The sequence below is a fragment of the Artemia sp. Qi Xiang Cuo genome, chromosome 1, assembly GCF_049724085.1.
Source record: "Artemia sp. Qi Xiang Cuo chromosome 1, ASM4972408v1, whole genome shotgun sequence".
In the NCBI taxonomy this organism is placed as follows: Eukaryota; Metazoa; Arthropoda; class Branchiopoda; order Anostraca; family Artemiidae; genus Artemia; species Artemia sp. Qi Xiang Cuo.
The window spans coordinates 82484734-82506873 of NC_142794.1; the positions used below are offsets into that span (position 1 = coordinate 82484734).

At 36.1% G+C, this 22140-nt stretch overlaps 1 protein-coding gene across 1 annotated transcript in view; it reads right to left on the reverse strand.

The window, feature by feature from the left end:
• Nucleotides 1–22140, reverse strand: part of LOC148956810 (arginine-hydroxylase NDUFAF5, mitochondrial) — a 43363-nt gene that overhangs the window by 19625 nt on the left and 1598 nt on the right. Inside the window, exons 2-4 of the mRNA XM_089096499.1 lie at nt 11153–11283; nt 7437–7541; nt 3929–4083 (exon numbers count right to left, since the gene is read on the reverse strand). Coding sequence (XP_088952625.1) covers nt 3929–4083; nt 7437–7541; nt 11153–11283 — 391 coding nt within the window. The remainder of the gene's footprint in view (nt 1–3928; nt 4084–7436; nt 7542–11152; nt 11284–22140) is intronic.

The window sequence follows — 22140 nt, forward strand, 5'->3', positions numbered from 1 at the left end:
TGTAAAATGTGATAAGTTTTCAATATTTTTATCAATACTATATGATAAAAGAAACAGCTCGTTTTTCTTTTTACTCTTTTTTTTCCCTATCCCCCTTTTATGTTGCTTTTTAAACATTTGTTAATGTATATATTATTTATTTTTTCAGTTTTATCAGTTCTTATCTTTTAACTAGTTGCCTTTTTGCAGTTTTTAATATAAGTGACAAAGGAATCATATAGCATTTCGATATTTTTATTATTTTTTTTTTGCATTGTTTCCCAATTTTTTAATTGTTGTGCCTTTGTTATGATTTTATTGTTTATTTGTTTTTTTTTATAGACTTCGAAATTCGAATTCGGCCCTTCAGGGCTTGTGATAGTAATTTTTCGAAATAAATATCTATCATCTATCTATCATACTCATCGTTGCAAAACAGCCAAAGGCACCAAGGTAGCCTTCTGATACAGAATACGACGATATGAAAAATTTCTAGCTACTGTAGAAATTTACTGGTTAGGGGGGGGGGGGATTTAAAAATTTGTAATCCTTAAATTCACCAGTTATGTATTTAAACAGTACGTTTTAATGGTAATACTGAAAACAGTGACTTATATATTGCAAGTGAGAGAAAAACTGGCACCCTGTCTCCAACTAAGGACGTCCAGGGTTTCAAACTATGACAAGATGTGTATTATTTTGGCAAGATTTCATTATAAAATTACGGATTGAAATACATGCTGAAAATGGCAGGATTCAATATTTTTTTACGGGTTTTCTACTTTATTATAATGCGCTACAATTTTGCTTTTTTCGTAGATATAAATAAGGGTTGTCAAAGTTCATGCGGTCAGAATTGTCGTTTGTAGCCATTTGACCAAACCTATTCTGGAGAAATAAGGAATACTATAGCATCGTTTTAATTTTTCAAGAAAACAAACAAGCGAGAATTACCCATTATAAAATAGAATGAGATGCAGAGGCTCATTTTCTAGTTGTAGTTCATTTAAAGAATAAGGACGGTGAAGGAGGATGATCAGTGTCAGCTCACAGCATTCGAAACAAAATATCTCGGCCGAAGCGCAGAAATCACCTACGTTGATAAAATCTTAAATGTCAAATTTCTCGAACGCCTTAAAATCTAACCTAGAATCCCCATCACGATCCAGCTTCAGGAACTTTTCTGGCTCGGTCTCACACGAGGAACACGACAGTCCCGTTTCCAGAAAACTATTTTTGAAGGTCAAATTCACGGTTCTCGCCCCCGTGGTCATCCCCAAAGATGTGGAAGGATAATTTATCACCTTGACGCCTCTAGAACCTTCTTCTTCTAGCAGAAGACCGTAAGAAATACAAAGGTACATTCACGTCATTACAAGGAAAGAGGCCACAAGACAACATCCAACGACGGATGGGATCTAAGTCAAACAGGTCAAGTAATCAATGAGGAATAATAGATAGTCAAGAAATTCTTACATGAAATTTAAATTAGATAGCCAGGTAGAGTCCTCTTGGACAGTAACTTAAAGAAAAGGTAGATCTAAACAATCTTTGCTAAATATAAGAAACGGCCCATCTCCATGAAATTTAATAAGGGTAGGCCTAATTTGGGTGACTAATAACGCAACTGAATATGGCAATTAAAAAGCAATAGTTTGGAATTTGTTTTTCATCCTTTATAGAAATCCGAGACATATTTTAGGAATGGAAAGTGAAATGAAAAGTTGTATGACGCAGTAAGATCCTCATGATGACAACTGCTTGAAGAAACTTGGACAAGCACGTGTCAACACTTCAATTTTAGAAAGAGAGGTGGAGCTCCTCCTCTACGTTTGCAGTGTTTAACTGACGATTTCAGAAAGCTAGAATTAAGTGACACTTTTTTTCACTCTACAGATCTATATGGTTGTAACATGTTACTCCACAGACTTGTCCTAAAATCAGGGGCGTGATTTGCTACGGGGCAGGGAGGCAAATGCCCCTTCCTAACAACGGTCCTCCCTCCAGCTGAAATTTAGTTTCTTCAAAAATATCGTCAAAACTAGATAAACCTGCATAATTCAAGCATCAACAGAAACAGATCACTTTTTTAGTACATATTTATATTACTCTTTATAATATATTTATAATATATATATATATATATATACATATTTATAATACCTTTATAGTACTTTTGAAGTACTAACAAGTACCTTTATGGTATTGATTTGGGAATTTCGATCCAACTTTGCCCCCCCCCGGATTTTGACGAAATAAAAGATTCTGCCTAAAACATACTTTTTTGTCGTCTAATAGTGTTCACCGTTGCTATTACCTCTCAGTTTGTCCTCGCTAAATTTGAAGTATCTTTTTCTGATTTCGACAGACTGGTCGGCTAAACTTCCCAGGTCTTCGCTTATTTCTGGATGTTTTTTTTTTTTTGGCTATATCTATAATCCACCAGATGTATATTTTAACAGTTGTTCCACTCCTATTTTGTTAACAGTTTTCTTATTTTGTTTTGTTTTAGCTCTTCGACGCCGTCTGTTATGTGCATTTTCCTCTGTTTCTAGCCATATGATACTAGCCTAGACCTAGACCTTTTAATTCATACTGGAACTATTTCTAAGACGGATTCTGATTTTATTTTTGCTTTACTTCTAAATTTTGTCGGAGGTGTTCCGGAGATAATTTAGATCGGCGGAAAATCGCTTATTTTAATTCCGGAAAGTCCCTTGCGCAACCATTTCGCCAAGCCGCAAAAGCAATTTTTGCCTTGTAATTTAGGCGGGGTCGCATTAAGGTTACCAAGTGTTCTTCTGGCCAACCGTTTATTTCCGTGTTTTATCTCAGGATCTAAGATATATAAATGCATATATTTGTTTTCCTTCATTAGCTTAAGGCCCAAAGTACATATTAGCTCTGTTGTAGACGGTTGTTGCGGCGCTTGTAAAATTATGTTCACTCGTCTTTGCATTTGTTCATCTATTCGTTCCCTTCTCTCCAGTCAGCCTCCTCCTTTTTTCTCTGGGTATTATTTCAATCTCCTCTTTTTGCTGCTTGGTCACAATATCTTTCTCCCTTGCTATCTTGTCAGTCTCCTTTTTTTGTTCCCTAGCCACTCTTTCTTTCCTCCTTTCTCGGATCATTCTATTCCATAATCCAAGAGACGGTATATTTATAAGGGTTTCGGACAAGGCGGTTCTAATAGCGTACTTTGTTTTTGATCTGATTCTAGTTGTAGGAGTTATGGGCTATTTAATTTTTTATTATGGGACATGATCGCCTCTTACTATGTTGTTAGCTACCTCTGCGAACGTAACCCAAGATCATTACTAGCGTATGTCTTAATACATTGCCAGACACAGTTCAAGAATCAATGGTTGTCGGTTTCAAGCTGAACCTCGTTTGGCAACATGACTCTGTAGCCGTTTGATTTGCCTTGCTGGGTTACTATATAGTCAGAATTTACAGACCCCAGCCAATTAAGGAATTCTTCAAAGATGTCTCGTAAATCTCTGCCAAAAAGGAAAATTACTGAAGGAAGATATAGGATGAGAGTAAAAGGATATCCAATTGATAACTAAGGTTAGAGTTGAACAAGTGAATTTTGAGTGGGAAATAATGTTAAGATTACGAAAATGAACGAAAATTATCTGATAAGTGGAGACAAGGGCCAAAACTCAAGCAAAAAATAATAATTAATATAAAAAAGTCACAAGACTTACATCATAGGAAGCTTATATTCTTTGAGCCTTTCTTTTATCAAAAGTAAGAAAAAAATATTCAATTTAAGCGAACTGACCGGTCTTTGGCAGTATTTATGGCATATACTTGCAAACTATGAAAACCTGGAGAATGAACAGGAGGGACCTTAACCTTTCCTCAGACGATTTTTCTTTAAAAAAACATAATTTAAAGACATTAAAGTAGCTACGAATAGACAAAATTATGTTCAAAATCTTACCTTAAGCTACTAAGGACTAAATCGACACTATTATCGTCTAATTGTATAAGCTCTTCATCGGCCAGGCGTTTCTCAACATTAATACTGGAAGGAACTTCAGCCATGTTGAGAATCTCTTTGCAAGAATCTATCATCACAAGATTTGACACAGTTGACTAAAACAGCAAAGTTTATTGCAAGGCTTATCGCAAAACAGTAAACTCAAAAATGTACCAACACGAAATGCTAAATATTTAATGAGGTTAATCCCATAGTTGGTTAATTCTATACTGTAGGTCACTTTGACTTGGTCAAGAGGTGTGCAAAGATTTGAGATAAATGGCTAATGTTAGACTGAAATGACGTAAAACGTTTAGATATTATTTAATTATTGTAAAATTATCAATTTAATAACAACTGAAATAATTATTTCAACCCAATATTCCAAACATTTAAAACCAACACATGCTAGGAAAAAAACAGCATTTTCTCCCCTCAACACCATTAACAGACATTTTCTGTCGTTTAGGCTTCAATTCATTTAAAAAAAAAAAAAAAAAAAAAAAAAAAAAAAAAAAAAAAAATGAAGAATATATCCAGATGGAGCCAGATTTCCTCAGAAAATTTTTGCTTTTCAAGTCCTTATCAAGGGCGGTGCCCCCAGCTAAGTTTGACCATGGTGGAGAGAGCAACAGAGGTAAGTCACTTGTTGTCAATACTTGTCAATACACATCTGGTGCAGCATTGTTCGAAATGTATGGTGAGTTCAAGAATGGACAACTTCAACCAAAACAACTACGAAGAATACAATACACCATACATTTCTGTTTAATGATTTTTCACTTGCGTGGGTGAAAGATTCCAGATTCAATCGATTAAAACCATGATATTCAGTCAGAGCTACAGGTAAGGGGAGAGGGTGTGTCGTAAGGTGGGGAAGGGGGGTCAATTCTAAGGTGTTGGGGCCACGTGCTAATACCTTGGACATTTGGCTTATGTGTCCGCATTTATCAGCATACTGGGCGATTTTTCAATACACTCTTTAAATCCCTCCTCCAAACTTAAAACCCTAGCTGCATCGCTTTATCCATTGTTCCTAGCACGAGTTTGTTAGAAAGAGACCATACAATATGAATATAAAGTAAAGTTTTCTCATTAATATGTGAATGAGTAAAATTCAAATTCCCTCTATTGAAAATTGGGCTTCGAATAATTAATTTCAATAAATGATCTTACACTTCTTTCAATCAAAATTTCACATATTTGTGTTTATGTAACTAAACCGGGTTGATATAGTTTTACTTTCCAGACTAAAACTTTACTTGGTGTAATTGTTTTTTTTTTAAATCTTTTTTAAATATATTTTTTTTCATTAGTTGGAATCCACAACGAATTATTGAGGCTGTTCTTTGGTGTGCAATTGACCAGAGAGAAACAAATGAGTGTGAATATGGGCAGAAAATCCAGGGCTTGAACTTTAAGTAAGGTATTTTTCCAGAGGGGAATTTATCGGCAAATTATAACGGTATCGTATCGGTATGATACATAAATCTCAAGATAAACCTCCCCCATACGCAGACTTGGAAAAACGCAAAAGGCTAGCACTAAAATGGTACTAACTTCCCAGCCTGACAGTTCTACCTAGAAGAATTCCCTTATTTGAGATTAGAGCAAAGACCCCCCCCTTCTCAAAAGATCGAAAAACGATGATAATTTCGATAATTTCAAGCATTTCACGGTAACAAACTGAAAGTAAAGAATGGGGTTATTATGCTGATTCCAAATATATAAGATACATTAAGCTTGGTGTAACGCATAAGTCTACGAGAAAATTTACCTGATTTTCAAAAGAGGGGGAAAACATCACCTAAAAGTCATAGTATCTTAATGAAAATTACACCATCAGATTCAACGTATCAGAGAACCATACTGTAGAGGTTTCAAGCTCCTATCTGCAAAAAATACAGAATTTCACTTTTTTGTCAAAAAAAGATCACGAATGCGCGTTTTTTTTCTTGCCTTTTTTCCCAGAGGTGACCCTATCGAGCCAATGATACTGGAACATCGGGAGATGGCTCATTTGAACGAAAATTAGAAGTTCTAGTGCCCTTTTTAAGTGACAAAAATGATTGGAGAGCAACTAGCCACCCTCCCACGCCCCCTTTTCTCCAAAATTGTCGGATCAAAGTTTTGAGATAGCCATTTTGTTGAGCATAGTTGAAAAGTCCCAAAACTATGGCTTTGAGGATAACATGAACTTTGCCTACTCAATCTTGCATTTTGGAGATGTTCCAGGTGAATTTTCCGAGGGAAACGTTCACTGTGTTTAGATCTCCGCGAACTAATTTCCATGGAAGGGGGAATTTTCACACTGATTGGAAACACGATTAAAACTTAAAATCTTTTCCAATGAAAGTATGCTAAGGAGAATATTCAGGCTGAATCTTCGGCAAGAGATTTTACTGATGAAGGGGGGGGGGAGGAGAATTTTCAGCGAGGATAGAATCACTCGGAAGGAGTTTTAAGGGGGGAGGGGGTATTTTACGTGGAAGGAACTTTCCACGGAGGATTTTCTCGTGAGGGGAGAGATTTTTCATGGAGGATGAGCCAGATTTACCGGTATTAGGGCCTATTTGAAAAACGACCAAAAATTGAATAAAAAAAAGTTTGTTTTTTTTTAAATGGAAGAAAGGAAGAATATTAAAACTCAAAACGAACAAAAATTATTCCGTATATAAAGGGAGTACCCCCCTCCTCAATACCCTGTTTTTTACGCTAAAATGTGACTGTTTGTCTCATTTTTCAGAGCGACTTCTGAAACACAAGGGTCGTTTAATTAGAATAGCTTTTTTAAAAGTGCTAAAATTTCAACGTAACGAGCAAGGTATTGAGGAGGGGGCAATCCCTTCATATACGGAATAATTTCTGCTCGTTTTCAGTTTTAATGTTTCTGCTTACTTTCAGTCGAAAATCTTTTCTTTTGTTTATTTCCTATATAGGTATTGGCGGATGTGCGTACCTCATGAGATACTGAATATCTTAAATAGATAAAGATCTAACAATTGTAAAATTAGGGCAAAAAATTAGTACTCAGAAGCAGGCATTTAAGCAGGATTCGGTTTCGCAGAATATTCGAGCCAGGGTGGGGCAGCTTTTCTTATTGGTGATCCAAAGTAAAAGGAGTGATTTTTTTTCTCCTGTAGTCTTTCTGATAGCTTTTTACCAAGAAGTGCATATGGAACGACCATGGTAATAGCAGAGAGCTGCATAAATTTTAATTTGAAAATCAATACTTTAGAAAATTATTCGGAACAACGTATCCTTTAGAAAATAGAGGCATAGACTTGAAAAAAAAGGAAAAAAAAATACTGAATAGACAATAAAAAAACCTTCTATGTTTAACCTGGAAACTTCAGATGATAAGTTCCAAAATAAAAGCTTTGTTCCATACTACTGAAAACCCAGCTTATTAAATTTCCATTGGTATTCATCCTTCGTCTTTCGAAATACTATATAAGAAATAACTTACATCTAATAAATGTCTGCTGGCATATCCTTTCCCGCATCCAAGGTCAACAACTCTGTCGAATTTTCTTTTTATGTCGAAAACTCTGTCAGACAAGCGATAGCCACTCTAAGAATTAAATCTATCATTAAACCAATTGCTGAAAGTAAGATGATAATGTACAAAAGACCAAAATAGGTCTGCCACTAGCAAAAAAAAAGGAAAAAAGTATTAATACCTGAATTACTAAGAAAATCACTTGGAAAATCTGTTAGAATAACTAAGAATAAACAAATTTCTGCACATGGCTTTTTCATCCAAACTAATAAAAATAAAATTGGCCACGAACGATTTTTCAAAGAAAAGGAAAAAAGCGTACAGACATACCATACAATTATAAAACCTTCGCTAAAGCTCTTATTTCAGCTGAACCAAACACTTGCAAATAATTTACAAAATTAAGGACTAAAGGGGAATTATTCCCCTCAATTATCAATCTAAGATGTGAAAATTCGGTCGCCACATCCTCTCCCCTTTCTACAACCACGTGGTTCTTCACTTAAAACTTCATCTACACCATCTCCAAGTCTTAAAATTATCATCATTTGCTACCTATAGAAACGACGCTAATTCCTCTAAAATTATCCCACTCGCTGTTTTCACCTTTCTCATAGAGGGGTTTAATTAGAGTTTTCGTAAAATCGCAAGGCTTAGTTAAGCATTAAGCTAAAGATTAAAAAACGTCTAGTTTTGCTATATTAAAGAAAAAAACATTTTTTTTTGTCAATTCTACATATGACAAAAAACATAAGGCAATTTTTGAAACAATCCGCTTAGTTTTCGGACGCAATACTTTAGAATTACAAACCAAATGCGATTTGACAATTGATTTTCTATACGTTTCAAAGGGGGCCTGCCACCCCCCCCCCCCGATGGAAAAATTCCTCCATGCGCAAAATTTAGTATCTATAGAGAAAATAAGCACCCAAAATATCAATCAGATATCCAAAGGGGTAAGAACAGACCAGATATCAAAAAGGTTCTTGGATAGGGGCTGATTGGTCTCTAATCACATTCGACTTAAAAAAAAGGACTAGAAATCTCAATTCCCGATCGAATGAGCAGTTTCAGTACCCCTTAAAAATTTCCACGACCACGAGAAGAATATTAGTGATAAGGTACCCTTCCTTTTTTTGTCTCCCCAGGGGATGATCGTATCGAGCCAAGAATCCTTGAATATCAAGAGAGGACTCATGCAACATATAATAAAATTTTTAGCGCCCTTTAAAGTGGCCAAGCAGTTTGGAGGGCAGTTAATCCTCTTCCCACGCCCTTTTTTTCTTCGAGGACATCCAGTTAGATTATTTAATTCTTCCAATTTCAGTTTTATTGCTTTTTAATTTCCCCATTATCTTTTTTTCGTATCTGGTTTGTTTTGTTTTTGCATTTTTTCTCAGAGAATGCGATGACCTGTTTGGTTCCATTAGATTTTTTTCAATTTTGTTACTAAAAAAGGCATGTTGAATTTCATTACAAAGGCAGACATCTGGTTCTATTTATACCCTTTAGGACATCTGATCGAAATTTTGAGGTACCCATTTTGTAGTTTCTCTGTGGCTGCTATATTTTGCCTATGGAGGAATTTTCTGTGGAGGGAAAATGATTATTTGGGAGGAAAATTTCCGGGAGGAAAAATTTTCAAGGGGAAATTTCTGCGTGGAGAAATTTTCCGAGAAAGGGAATTGTTGGGGAGACGCCTAGCACCATTTGAAACGAAATGAGCTTAAATAGAAGTAGGTACCAAAGTGATGAAAATTACCTGCGTATCAGAGTAGATTTTCTGTTTGAAGTATGACGTTCATTCCTAAGGCTCTTTTAGGAATGAACGTCAATTCAGTCTCTTTTCGCGTCAATTCAAGAAAATTTAGTGGGAGTAGTGGTAAAAAGCATTTTTCAAATCTAGGTGGGATTTTACATTTTTTTTCAATGAAAATGCACCAACTAGTTACTTTGAAATCAAATTACACCATCCCCCACAAAAAGAGTTTTTCAAATTCTAGCGAGGGGAAATGGGTGAAAATATGAAAGGGGAAATTCATCTGTGCATAAAACATCCATTTTTGGTTTCTATTTCACTCTTTACTTCCAAAAATCTTTACTTCAGATCCTTTACTTCGTATCCATTTCAGCAATTTCCCTTATAAGCACCTATGTATAGAGGGTCTAGCCAAGGTTCTAGCTTTCTCCATTCAGGACATGGGCCCTAAGTATGTTATTTGTACACCTATTTGACACTTCAATCAGTTATTATCAAGGCAAATTTTTAAAAATCACGTTGATGTATGTATTAGCTTTTGAACGAGTCCTTAGTCAATTTTGTAAGGTTTTCCAGTAACTTGGTACAAGCTAGATGCTAGTGCAGGGAAAGTACTATGCTAAAGTACGATTTTCTTTCAATAGACCTTAAGTGTTTTTGACGACGGTATTTTCAATGATATCCATTTTGTTTCAATTTGAAGTTGTGTAGAATCTGAGGGCCCTTTTTGAAATTTTCAAAAATATGTTATCATAATTAAGAATTACTCTTCTATCAAATCCACATAATAGTAACAATTTTCACATTAGCGTCGTAAGAAAATTTTTACACTTGACAATTTCTTTGAGTATACATTTAGAAAATTCAATTAATATAGGCCATGGTTTGCTCTTTACTAGGTTGTAGCTATAACTGCAACCATGACGGGAGGCTAAAAACATCCGATTAAATATTGCCAACAATGGTGACCTCAGTGGTGTAATATGTGCATGTCTTTTCCACTTTCGAAACGGCATCAAAAAGTTATGCTGTCGGTGCCATTTGGCAATTTACCCTGGCGATAACAATACAAATTTACAAAAAGCCCTTAGATGTGAGCCTTGTTTCTCGAATAAGCATTAGACAGAGTCTCTACAATTTTCAAATAGTCTGCAAGCACTAGCGTAAAAATAAAAACAAAAAAGCGAAAGATCAGTTCTACCCACCAAAAAGGAAAGTTAATGATTTCTGATGGCGGCGATCCCAGTGAAGTAGTTTTTGTTCCTATAAGACATTATGCTTAAAGGCATCTAGTTTCTAGTCGGAATTTTCTTAAACCAATCCCCAGAGCTTATGTAAGATATACTTAGATGTTGAAAACCAGGCAAATATGGGATGGGAGAGAAACCCCATAAACATATAAAGAATAAGTAATTCTAAAAAATCGGGTTTTTATAGCCATCAGATTAAACAGCCATCAGATTAAGGGGACAGAACAATAAATAGATAAATTTACATTTTTTTCAGACAAATTAACATAAATAAAAGTTATACAGCCGAAAACTTATAAAGAGTTGTTTTTTAACTGAAATGTACTATCTATCGTATGGCTACAGGAAACAAAAGCTAGAGTAAAAAGGGGAAGCAATCAAAATTTTAGCAGAGGAAAGGTGGAACTTCAAAGGAGTTTTCTCACGAGGAGGATCTAAAAGCCCCAGTAACGTTGTTTTAAGACCCAATTTTCAAAACATTCTCAGGAGGGAGTATCCACTGCATTTGTCAGTGAGGTTAAGAATTACCCTTTCTTTGTGGCCAGGTAGGGTAAATAAAGCAGAAAACAAAGACATTTGTATCTTATCTATAATTTTGTCCCTCACCTGACACAAAATGGTGAAATGCAAATTAATCAAAAGGCTATACTATATCTCAACTAATGAAAGAGTACCTCTTCTTTCAAATAGTCATATACATGACTGTCATCCAGCAAAGCAGATCTTTGCCTTTGTAGATTCTTTGCCGATCTGTCAAATACATTAACAATTGAATTTCCATCAGAAAAGTCTCTTGAAGAGATGCCTGAAAAGAGTGTAAAAGAAAAGGTTAACAACTCTTAATTTTTTCATTAATACTAAAAAAAAATAATACTTACCCATGTCTGCTCAGAGGTGAAATTTTGGGAAAAGAATATCTGAGGACCAGGAGCTAGTTAGCCTTTGGGAGGGTAGACCTGTATTTCATGAATCACATATTATAAGGACATTCCATGGCTAATGCCATTTCAGCCAAGAACTTATGGTGAAGATAAGCTGCACAGTTTTCTTCAGCATCTTAGCTGTAACAACATTATTCTCCATTTCACATGAAGAAGCAGAGACAGATGCTAAAATTCCTTTTCAATATGTCTTGGTAACCTGTACTACTGATAAACATGATTTTTCAGTTTAAACAAAGCCTACACAAAACAACCGATATCTTTACTCTAATTCTAATCATCCTTGCCAACCTAAAGGATGTTATTTCCTTAGTTGATTATATTCTAGTTAGTTGCTTGAACATGTTTCAAAAAAGTTAGATTTTATTAAGGACAAATTTTTCAGGAACTTTACCCTACTACTTTCACAAATAATGTAACTGGTTGAAAGAAAAATCAATCATTTTAAATCCATAATATTCACAACTTCCAGAAAAGTTTCAACGTGTTTTATTTCCCTCACATACTGACAATAAGCACCAGACTGAATATATATATATATATATATATATATATATATATATATATATATATATATATATATATATATATATATATATATATATATATATATATATATATATATATATATATATATATATATATATATATATATATATATATATATATATATATATATATATATATATATATATATATTATAATTCTAGCTGTTGTTTTTAAAAATGGCCTCATGATATGAATCCCCTCAACTGAAAAAAAAAAACAGCAGCAATTAAAAAAAAGGTCTTATCAAATACTTTGTAATTGCAGAAGCAGTTATATAAGTAGAAACAATCGAAAATAGAAGGCATACCTACAATAGCACAAGGAGAATATAGCAAAACCCTTGAAAATGGATAGAAGATCTGAATCGTTTGACTTGGCTCCGAAAGGTTACATTTTTCAAATACCCAAAAGTCTATTCTTCTAAAAAAATCAGTCTGTCATCAATGCAATACAGTTTATAATTAAAAAGTTTGTAATGCAATAGATATTAATTAAAATCCAAGCAATAATTTGTCCGTCCAAGCAAACTCTTTAATTAACCTGTTTTACCTTCCTGCCACACCCACTGTTCCTTAAATTCAAGAGATTTGATGCTCAGTATTCCCAAGGAAATTGATACTAAAATCCCCATTGCCTACTTTCACATAAGATGATTACAACTTCCCCTACCTCAATCTTGAGGAAACTTTCTCCCTCTGGAAGTTACTTGAGAGACTGGGGGCACTGCCACTATTTTCGTCGACCCCCGATCTACTCTCAGCACCACCAGTGAAAACTATACATTCCTCCTCATCATAGGTATCAGGTCAGACAAAACCTTGCCCAACTTTTACCACAGATAACTCGACATATCCGAATTCTCTTATCAAAGACTTTGCATGCCAGGCAGAAATCTGTATCCCATCTGGGCCCCACAATTAACACAAAAACTACTCAGTAATCACTTTACTTTCCCCAATTCCCTTGTTATGATTGCTGAAAGTCTGAATTTCAAACAAATTAACTGAACTAGAAGCCCATTCTCAGGTGTGGAAAATTGATGTAATTGCCATAACAAAAGTCCAAGCACTGAGACCTGATGTACTGTAAACCAATAGCCACTACAAATTAATAACACTTTGTCCTCATAACCATCCTCCAGGCAAAAAAGGAGCAGGAATATTACTAGTTGTACACGATCCTTTCCCCTAAATTAATTCATACTCCCAATCTTTCAGATTATCATGGAGTCATTTGAGTAAGTTTACAACCTAGTCTTGCCTTTCCTTTCAATTTGATTGTGTTTTGCTGGTTCTATTTTTCCCCAGATCAGGATGCTTCACAAAGGCGGGAATTCTACCAGTAATTGCATGGTAGTGCTGCTTTTGTTTTCTGCAAATTCCCAAATACTGATATTATTCTATTGCATGATGGTATTAATAGGAATCTAAATTCTCTTAGTCTAAGGTAGATAATAAACATACCAAAAACCGAAAGAAATAGAGCCCTTGATTTGACTTGCACAAATATGCATACCTTCTATAGCCAACCAGTACCTTTACCCTCATTTAGGGGAAGCTACTATTTTTATTTATCATTGAAACCTCTATCCAGTTTTAATCACAATTTTTTAGGTAGGTCTACTGAATTCTTTTATTGAATGATTTGTAACAATAGTCTTTTTTATTTTGGATCTTGTATTAGGCCTATGAATGGAAAATAGCTAACTCTTGCAGAGAACAATGAAATTGATGAAAACATCTCAGACCTGATTAAAACAAATACTTGTTCATTCCCTGGGAAGAAAGCAAAAACTTGTTCTATCAACAAACTGTACATTACTAAAATTGTGGCATATTAGGCCTACAATTAAAATTTTAATTAAAATTACAATGAATCTTCTTATGCATGTTAAAATGTCTAAAGTTAATTCTCTGTGAAAACATAAAAAAAGCCGATATGTATATCTACTTTTTTCAATTACAGAAATGAAGTCAAGGACTTGTTTTCAACTAAGCCACAATAATAGTATAATAGAAAAATAATGTGGGAAAACCCAAAATAATATTAATTACCCTCTCCAAAAAGAGCCCTTACACACAGCCAATGATATCGAAAAATTATTTCTTCCATAATACACAGCCTCCCTTCCCTCTCTTTAGACACCCGTTATAACTTGAACTCTTTCAATTTCCCCAGTGTTTCTCCTTTAGGTGACAAGACAAAATTAAGAGCATATAAATTGCAACACGAATTAAGAGAAACACAAAGAAGGTCCATGCTAGATCTGTTCTGCTCCGCGTCAATGATGGTAATTCAGAACGTAATTGTAAAATGGGCTCCGTGATGTTGCATTAGTTGGCGGCTGAAAGGAATGGACTGTCCCACTTATATTGCCATGGCTTGTTGTTCCATTCTTTGTCAAGTCTTGACTTGAAGGAGGCACTAGTAGGTGCAGTCACGGTTTTGTCTTGGAGGTTGTTCCAGTTATTGGAAATACGCTTGGTAAAAAAGTTTTCGCGCATTCTGGTCAACACTCTTTGCTCTGCTAGCTTCTGTGAGTGTCCTCTAGTGTTGTGTTGACCTGTTTGTTTCGTGAGGATTGTGTTGTTTGGTTGACTATTATATTTGTAGGTCAGCATCATATCACATCTGAGATGTCTAAAGAGCAGTGTTGGTAGTTTTAGGTGCTCCAGTCTCTTATCATACAGCATATTTTGCAGACCTGTGATGCATTTGAGGGCACGTCTTTGAACTCCTTCAGTTATTCTGCTGTCATGCTTGTAGGAGGGGGAGGTCAAACACTCCAAAGTCAAAATAGCCTTGTAAATTCTCAGAAAGACAGTACGGGAGGGACTGGTGATAGTGCGTTTCAGCAGGCCTAGACTCGAATTAGCTTTCAAAACCGCTTGTTGCCAATGCCTGCGGAACTTCAGTTACTCATCAACAAGTACTCCCAAGTCTCATTCTTCACAACTGGTTTGTAGCTGAATATCAGACTGCAACTTTTGGTCACGCATGGTATACTGGTGGTGAGGATTGTAATTGCCAAAATGGAGAACACTGCATTTATTAATGTTAAACTCAAGCAGCCATTCACTGGTCCACTTCTGGATTCTCTGGAGGCCTGATTGCAGGCTTTGTTCAATGGCTGGTCCAAAAGCTTGGAGTCATCAGCGTAAAGCGTGATGTTATTTGTGGCTTCCTTTGTCATATCATTTATGTAAATGAGGAAGAGGGTGGGATCTAGGACAGTACCCCGAGGAAATCCAGTGACAACATCACATGGTTTGGAGAATAATATATCGCCGTAATTGGCCAGAAGTCGGACCTGCTGCTCTTGGTCTGTAAGGAAATTCATCAACCATTCTACTACATCATTGTGGATGCCAACTGCCGATAATTTGGCCCTATGGCGTCTGCGGGGAACCTTGTTGAACACTTTGGCAAGGTCAAGCAAAATAAGGTAAACATGTAGTCTGCTCTCCAGAAGGTCAGTGATGATATTGTAGGTTTCAAGTAAGTTGGTCTCAACTGACTTTCCTGGAAGGAAGCTGTGCTGGTCTGGTGACAGTATACTATTAGAGAGAAGATGTTTTAGAATTTTGGTGTTCACAATGCGTTCCAGGGTTTTTGCTACAGCTGAGGTTAAGCTGATTGGCTAATAGTTCTTTGCATTTGTCTTGTCACCTTTCTTGAATATTGGTGTAATGTAAGAGCTCTTCCAATCTGAAAGCACAGTCTTTGAGTCAAGGGACTTCTGAAATATTTGACATAATAGTGTTGATATCTCCTTAGCCAGTTCTTTAAGGCACCTTGGGTGAATATTATCTTGGCCTGCTGACTTATTAACATCTAGCACTTCAAGTTACTTTGTGACAGACCCCAGAGTAATCATGACAGGTGGCATAAGGTCCAGTACACTGTACACTGGACTGTTGGGGAGAGGACCGTCAGGTTCATTGGTAAACACCGATGCAAATCGCTTGTTGAGTAATTCAGCAATTTCTCGCAGGTCAATAATTTCCATGCCATCAGATTTATTCAGTTTCTTTATTGAACATATACTATGATCTTTGCTGGATACGTAGTCCCAGAACATTTTGGGGTTTATCTTGCTATCATCCACAAGCTTGGACTCGAAGTTTGATTACAGTTGTTTAGTGAGATTTCGTAGTTTATTTTGAATCTTTGCAAACTTTTCATAGTGATAATCTTTCCCCATTTAAGGTACATGTTCCAGTATTGGCTTTTTTGGTTTTGTTCTCTATGTATCTGAGGGGTCAAGTGTGCAAGTGTCTTGAACTTTGACACATGTTTGATAGATGTATGCTATTTCTGGAGCGCTGTAAGCTCTTCTTGGAATCTGATCCACTGTTGATCTACCTCCCCTTGAAGCAAAGACCCTCAGTCCACACCACTCAACTCTACTTTGATTGCTGCATAGTTGGTGTAAGTCCTCTTGATATAATCGTTTGTTATCTTGTGGAAGGCTATATTGACTTTGATGACAGGGTGGTCACTTTGGCCTAAGGGCGGGTAGTAACTTATGCTTTGTAGCTGTTCTTTATTATGAGTTATTTGCCTTCAAATCTCTTTCGACTATTAAAAAGGGCACTAGCCCTTTTGAATTTCCAATCGAATGAGCTCTTTTTCAAGTTTCTATGACAAATATTTCAATATCAACCTTATATGCCCCCAGGGCGTAACTTATAACTCTTGCCTTGAAGACTGTGGGGGAGTGTCCTGCTCAAAGGTATAATTTCCTGAACTTTGAACTGAGTGGAACAAAATGGCTATTTCAAAATCTTTATTGGATGTGTTTGGGAAAACGGTGGGCGTGGAAGGGGTGTTAGTTGCATTCCCATCACTTTCGACTACTAAAAAGGGCACTAGCCATTTCAATTTCCAATCGAATGAGCCGTTTGAAGTTTCTATGACAATGCGTTATATAAAAACCATATATGCCCCCCTGGGCATAATTTACAACCCTTGACCTGAGGGATGTGGGGGAGTTGTCATCCTCAAAGACCTAATTTGCAGAACTTAAAACTACGTTGAATAAAATGGCTATCTCAAAGTTTTGCTTAGATGTGTTTCGGCAAAGGTGGGCATGAGAGGCGGGTTGGTTGCCCTCTAATCACTTTCGACTATCAACAAGCGCATTAGCCCTTTGAATTTCCAATCGAATGAGACTTTTTTAAAGTTTCTACGACAACCCCTTCTATAAAAAACCTTATATGCCCCCAGGACAAGACTTACAACCCTTGCCCTAAGGCCTATGGGTGACTGTCCTCAAAAACATAATTTCTATCTGGAAATCAACTCTGCTGAACAAAATGACTATCTCAAAATTTTGATTGGATGTGTTGCGGGAAATGGGGGGGGGGGGGCGTGGAAGGGGGGTTAGTCCCCTTCCAATCCCTTTCGACTATTAAAAAGGGCACAAGCCACTCCAATTTCCAATTGAATGAGCACTTTTCGAAGTTTCTATGACAACTTCTTTGATACAAAGTGCCCTACTATAAAGGAAAAAAATAATAAATAATACATTGTGCCAACATCATTCCTATATGCCCCCAGGGACTAACTTAAAACCCTTGCCCTGAGGGTTGTGGGGGAGTGTCCTCCTCTTTACTTAGTCCCCGTTTCTTGTCTTGTTCTCGGATGTCCCCGTTCTTTACTCAGGCAGCACAATCGGGCTGCCTATGATTTATACAACAACTTTCTATATAAACCTTATATGCACCCAGGGCATAACTTACAACCCTTGCACTGAGGGCTCTGAGGGGGTTATCATCCTAAAAGAAGTAATTTCCAGAACGTTCAACTACACTGAGCAAAATGGATATCTAAAAATTTTGATTGGATGTTTTTTGGAAAATTGTGGGCGTGAGAAGGGCGTTAGTCGCTATCCAATCACTTTCAACTGTTAAAAACAGGCACTAGCCCTTTCAATTTCCAATCGAATGAGCCCTTTTGAAGTTTCTATGACAACGCTTTCAATTAAAACATTATATGCCCCAGGGAATAACTTACAACCCTTGCACTGAGGGCTCTGAGGGGGTTATCATCCTAAAACACCTAATTTCCTGAACTTTCAACTACGTTAAAAAAAATGGATATCTCAAAATTTTGATTGGATGTGTTTCGGAAAATGGTGGGCGTGAGAGGGGTGTTAGTTGCTCTCCAATAACTTTCAACTATTAAAAAAGGCACTAGCCCTTTCAATTTCCAATTGAATGAGCTTTTTTGAAGTTTTACACTTTCAATCAAAACCTTATACGCCCCCAGGGCATAACTAACAACCCTTGCCCTGACGGCTGCGGGGGGGGGGGTGGGGTTTTCATCCTTAAAGACCTAATTTCCAAAACTTTCAACTACGTTGAATAAAATAGCTATCTAAAATATTGATTGGATGTGTTTGGAGAAAAGATGGGCATGAGAGCAGGGTTAGTTGCCTTCAAATTACTTTTGACTATTGAAAAGGGCACTAGCCCTACGTTGAATAAAAAGGCTATCTAAAAATTTTGACTATTGAATAGGGTACTAGCCCTTTGAATTTCAAATCAAATAAGCCCTTTTTCAAGTTTCTATGACAAATATTTCAATAAAAACCTTCTATGCCCCCAGGGCATAACTTATAATCCTTGCCCTGAGGGTTGTGGGGGAGTGTCCCCCCCCAAAAATATATTTTCTATCTGGAAATCAACTATGCTGAACAAAATAGCTATTAAAAATTTTTATTAGATGTGTTTGGGGGAATGATGGGCGTCGGGGGGGGGGGGGGGAGGGGCTAGTTGCCCTCCAATCACTTTCGATTAACGCCAACGCCTTCTTTAAAAACGCCTTCTTCTTTAACAACAACAACGCCTTCTTTAAAAACCTTATATGTCCCCAGGGCATAACTTAAAACCCTTGCCAAGGGTTTTATTTATATATATAAATAAATATATATATACATACATATATATATATATATATATATATATATATATATATATATATATATATATATATATATATATATTTGATAAAATATATATTTTTTGATAAAATATATATATATATATTTTTGATAAAATATATATTTTTGATATATATTTTTTTTTTATCTTTGATAAAAAAAAGTTTTTAAGTACCAAAATATCCAACTAGCATATTCTCTGGCACTCTCTGAGTACAAGGGACCATGTCCTTAGTTAAATGTATAGAGAATTTTTGGAAAATTTTCTGATTAAGTCACTAATGAGATATCTAAGAAACAGACATACCTTAAGAAGCCAAATTTAATCCTGAATCCAAATACAACATTCATTTCTACTGGTTTATAGTGTTTGAGACTGGAGAATGGCTTTGAAAAGGCTAATCCAGAGTGGGTCAGAACAGACCAAGGAGAAGTGTTGGCACCCTTGCCTGATGCATTATGAGACCTGCAATTTTTTGGTTTGCCATTTAATGATAGTTGAGAAGGACAACACGAAGACATGGTTTAATAGGTCACTTTCCAACTGCTTGCAAGTTGTTATTATGTTTCCTCTTTTCCTTCAGTATACCAAAGTGGGAAGTATGAGTGGGGTAAGATGTTCCTTGAAGGTCTTGTCTAGCAGTACTGGGATAAGCCGCTCTTTTTTTAGCACTCTTTAGTACCTTCACATCTATCTTATAGCAAGGATTGGCTAAGGTTTCTTTCTCCATAGGAATTATATCTCACATTTTGAAAAACTGTTGAATCAATTTGAAAAAAAAAGGTTGACTTATGGAGAATCCAGTACATAAATACAACCCATGATATATATTTCCAAATTGGAGTAGGAGGTAGCCTAGGTAAAGTTCAAATCTAGTCCAAATGAATGTTATATTTGAATTCAGGACAAGATTCTTAAGGTAAAAAATTACCTTAAATCACAGCCTGGAGTAAATCTAAGGATTTTCCATTCTTGTAATGCTCTGTTAATTAAACCATTTTTAAAATTTACCATTTTTACCATTTTTATAGCCTTCCAATTTATTTAACCTATAAAAATTACAAATTTACCATTTTTATAGCCTTCCAATTTATTTAACATATAATTACATATTATTGTGCATGCTTTCATATTATCATTACATTAAAGAGGCTAACTTTGCTCTTATTATTATTATTTATTGGAAAACCCATCACACAAAGAAAGGAAAAGACAGAGCAATAAACAAAAAACATAAAAGAAATACACACTAAGCACAAAAACAAACATTGAAAAAAAAAATCAACAAATACATCTTAACCACTGGGCCAGTACCAACAACCAAGGATGGTTCAACATTGTCAAATTGGAATTATAAGCACAAGTTGGCTTTTCAACTAGACAGAAATTTATCAAGCTTATCTTCATATTCAGACTGTATGGCAGCATCTGGCAGGGAGAATTTGGCAGAAAAGTACAAATTCCACTTGGAATCAGGATTATCTTGAGCAGATAGGTAGGCACTAGGAGGATCTCTTAATACATCTCTCAAGAAGGAAAGTTGGGACAGAGAAGCATTCTGGGATGTCTCTTCAACTATCTGGTTCATGTGGAAAGATAGTTCTCTTGCATACTTTGTTTTGGTGGAAAGGCAAAAGTCAGAAACACAGCCAGAGTGAGGATGGTTTCACTGGAGCCACAAATGGTACCAAAATTTGGATTTTCTCCAAGCTTCAACTTGGTTCAGATTACTGGACCAATGCTTTGTGACACCCCATCATTTACATTTAAGAGGTATAGTGGCTTTTTCTGTGCATTCCAGGGAATGGCAAAACTGTGCAAGATGGATATCTGGCAAAACCTCTATTTCATTTGCATCAGCTTGCGGATTTCTCATGAGCAGCTGGAACAGAACATGAACTTTGTGTAGGACAGATTTAGTAACTGTTGCAAAAAGATCCCCTTGGAGGTTTTTCCAAACCCTGTAAAATTGGGCCTGAAGCTGATGTGGTTGTGGGAGTAGACTGAGCAGAAGGACAAGAAATAGATGCAGACAGTTGAAGGTGGTCTGATAGATGGAAGTCTGCATGGTCACCCATAAGCTGAATTCCTGGGGGGGGGGCAAACCTTGTCTAATTGGCACTTTTAATGCTATATAATAGAAATCTCAGAACAAAAACATAAAAATAAGGCAACATCATTCAGCAAGGGGGGGGGATGCCCATGGTAAGTCAGTAACAAAATGGACAGGTGACACTTGAAGATTTACAGAAGAAACTGCATGGTCAAGGTTTGACATGTGACTTGAATGGTGCATGTAAGTGTAATCAAAATCTTTGGCAAGATAATAACCCAATTGTCAAAAATACCACACAAAATGGAAGTACACAATAACAAGGCATCAGTTAAATTACAGTTACAATCTCCTATAATAATGCAATACTTATCTAACTGGCAACTGTTTGAAAATCAAGGCCTTACTTTCTCACAAGCAGAAGTAAATTAAAATTCTGATTGGTCATTGCAGTGACCTGTCAGGAGATAGACTTTTAAAATAACATACTCTTCTACACAGACAGCAAAAAAAAAAAAAAATACTCAACTGGTATGAGGTCCTAACAAGCATCACAATACCACCCAAGGGGCAGCCACTAGAAGCAGATTGTTTAGTGGGCATTGAGTAGCTAGCAAATTATTGTCAACTTTCAGAAGGTCTAAACTATGACTCATCAAAAAATGTGCTTGCAAGCACAATACATCACAATCCAAAAGCAAACCTTTTATCACAGGAAGTTTGAAAAAAATTCAACTATTAATATTCCACAAAAGTACAGCTTACACAGTAGTAGACAGATCCACATCATACTATGGCTTTTCTAGTTGACTGTTGTTATTGCAACACTTTACACTCTAACAAGTATGAACAGCAAGTTTACATTCTAGACAGAACATTTTTTCCAAACATGGAGAGGCACTGTTGGAGGTGTGATTGCATGTTCCACAGCAAGAGCAGAGGGCCAATTGGAGCAGTGCAAGGCCAGATGCCCAGTTTTATGACACAAGAAAAAATGCTTTGGGAGATATACAAATGCTTGTGCAGAAAGCTTTTAGTAGCCAGCTTTAACAGAGACTTTCAAGAACTAATCCAGGTTTTGTTTCAACTCAAAGTAAACCTTGAACACTCAGGACTTTCCACACTGTGAAACTTTCATGCAGTTTGGTACAAGAGATTTGACTTGATTCTCA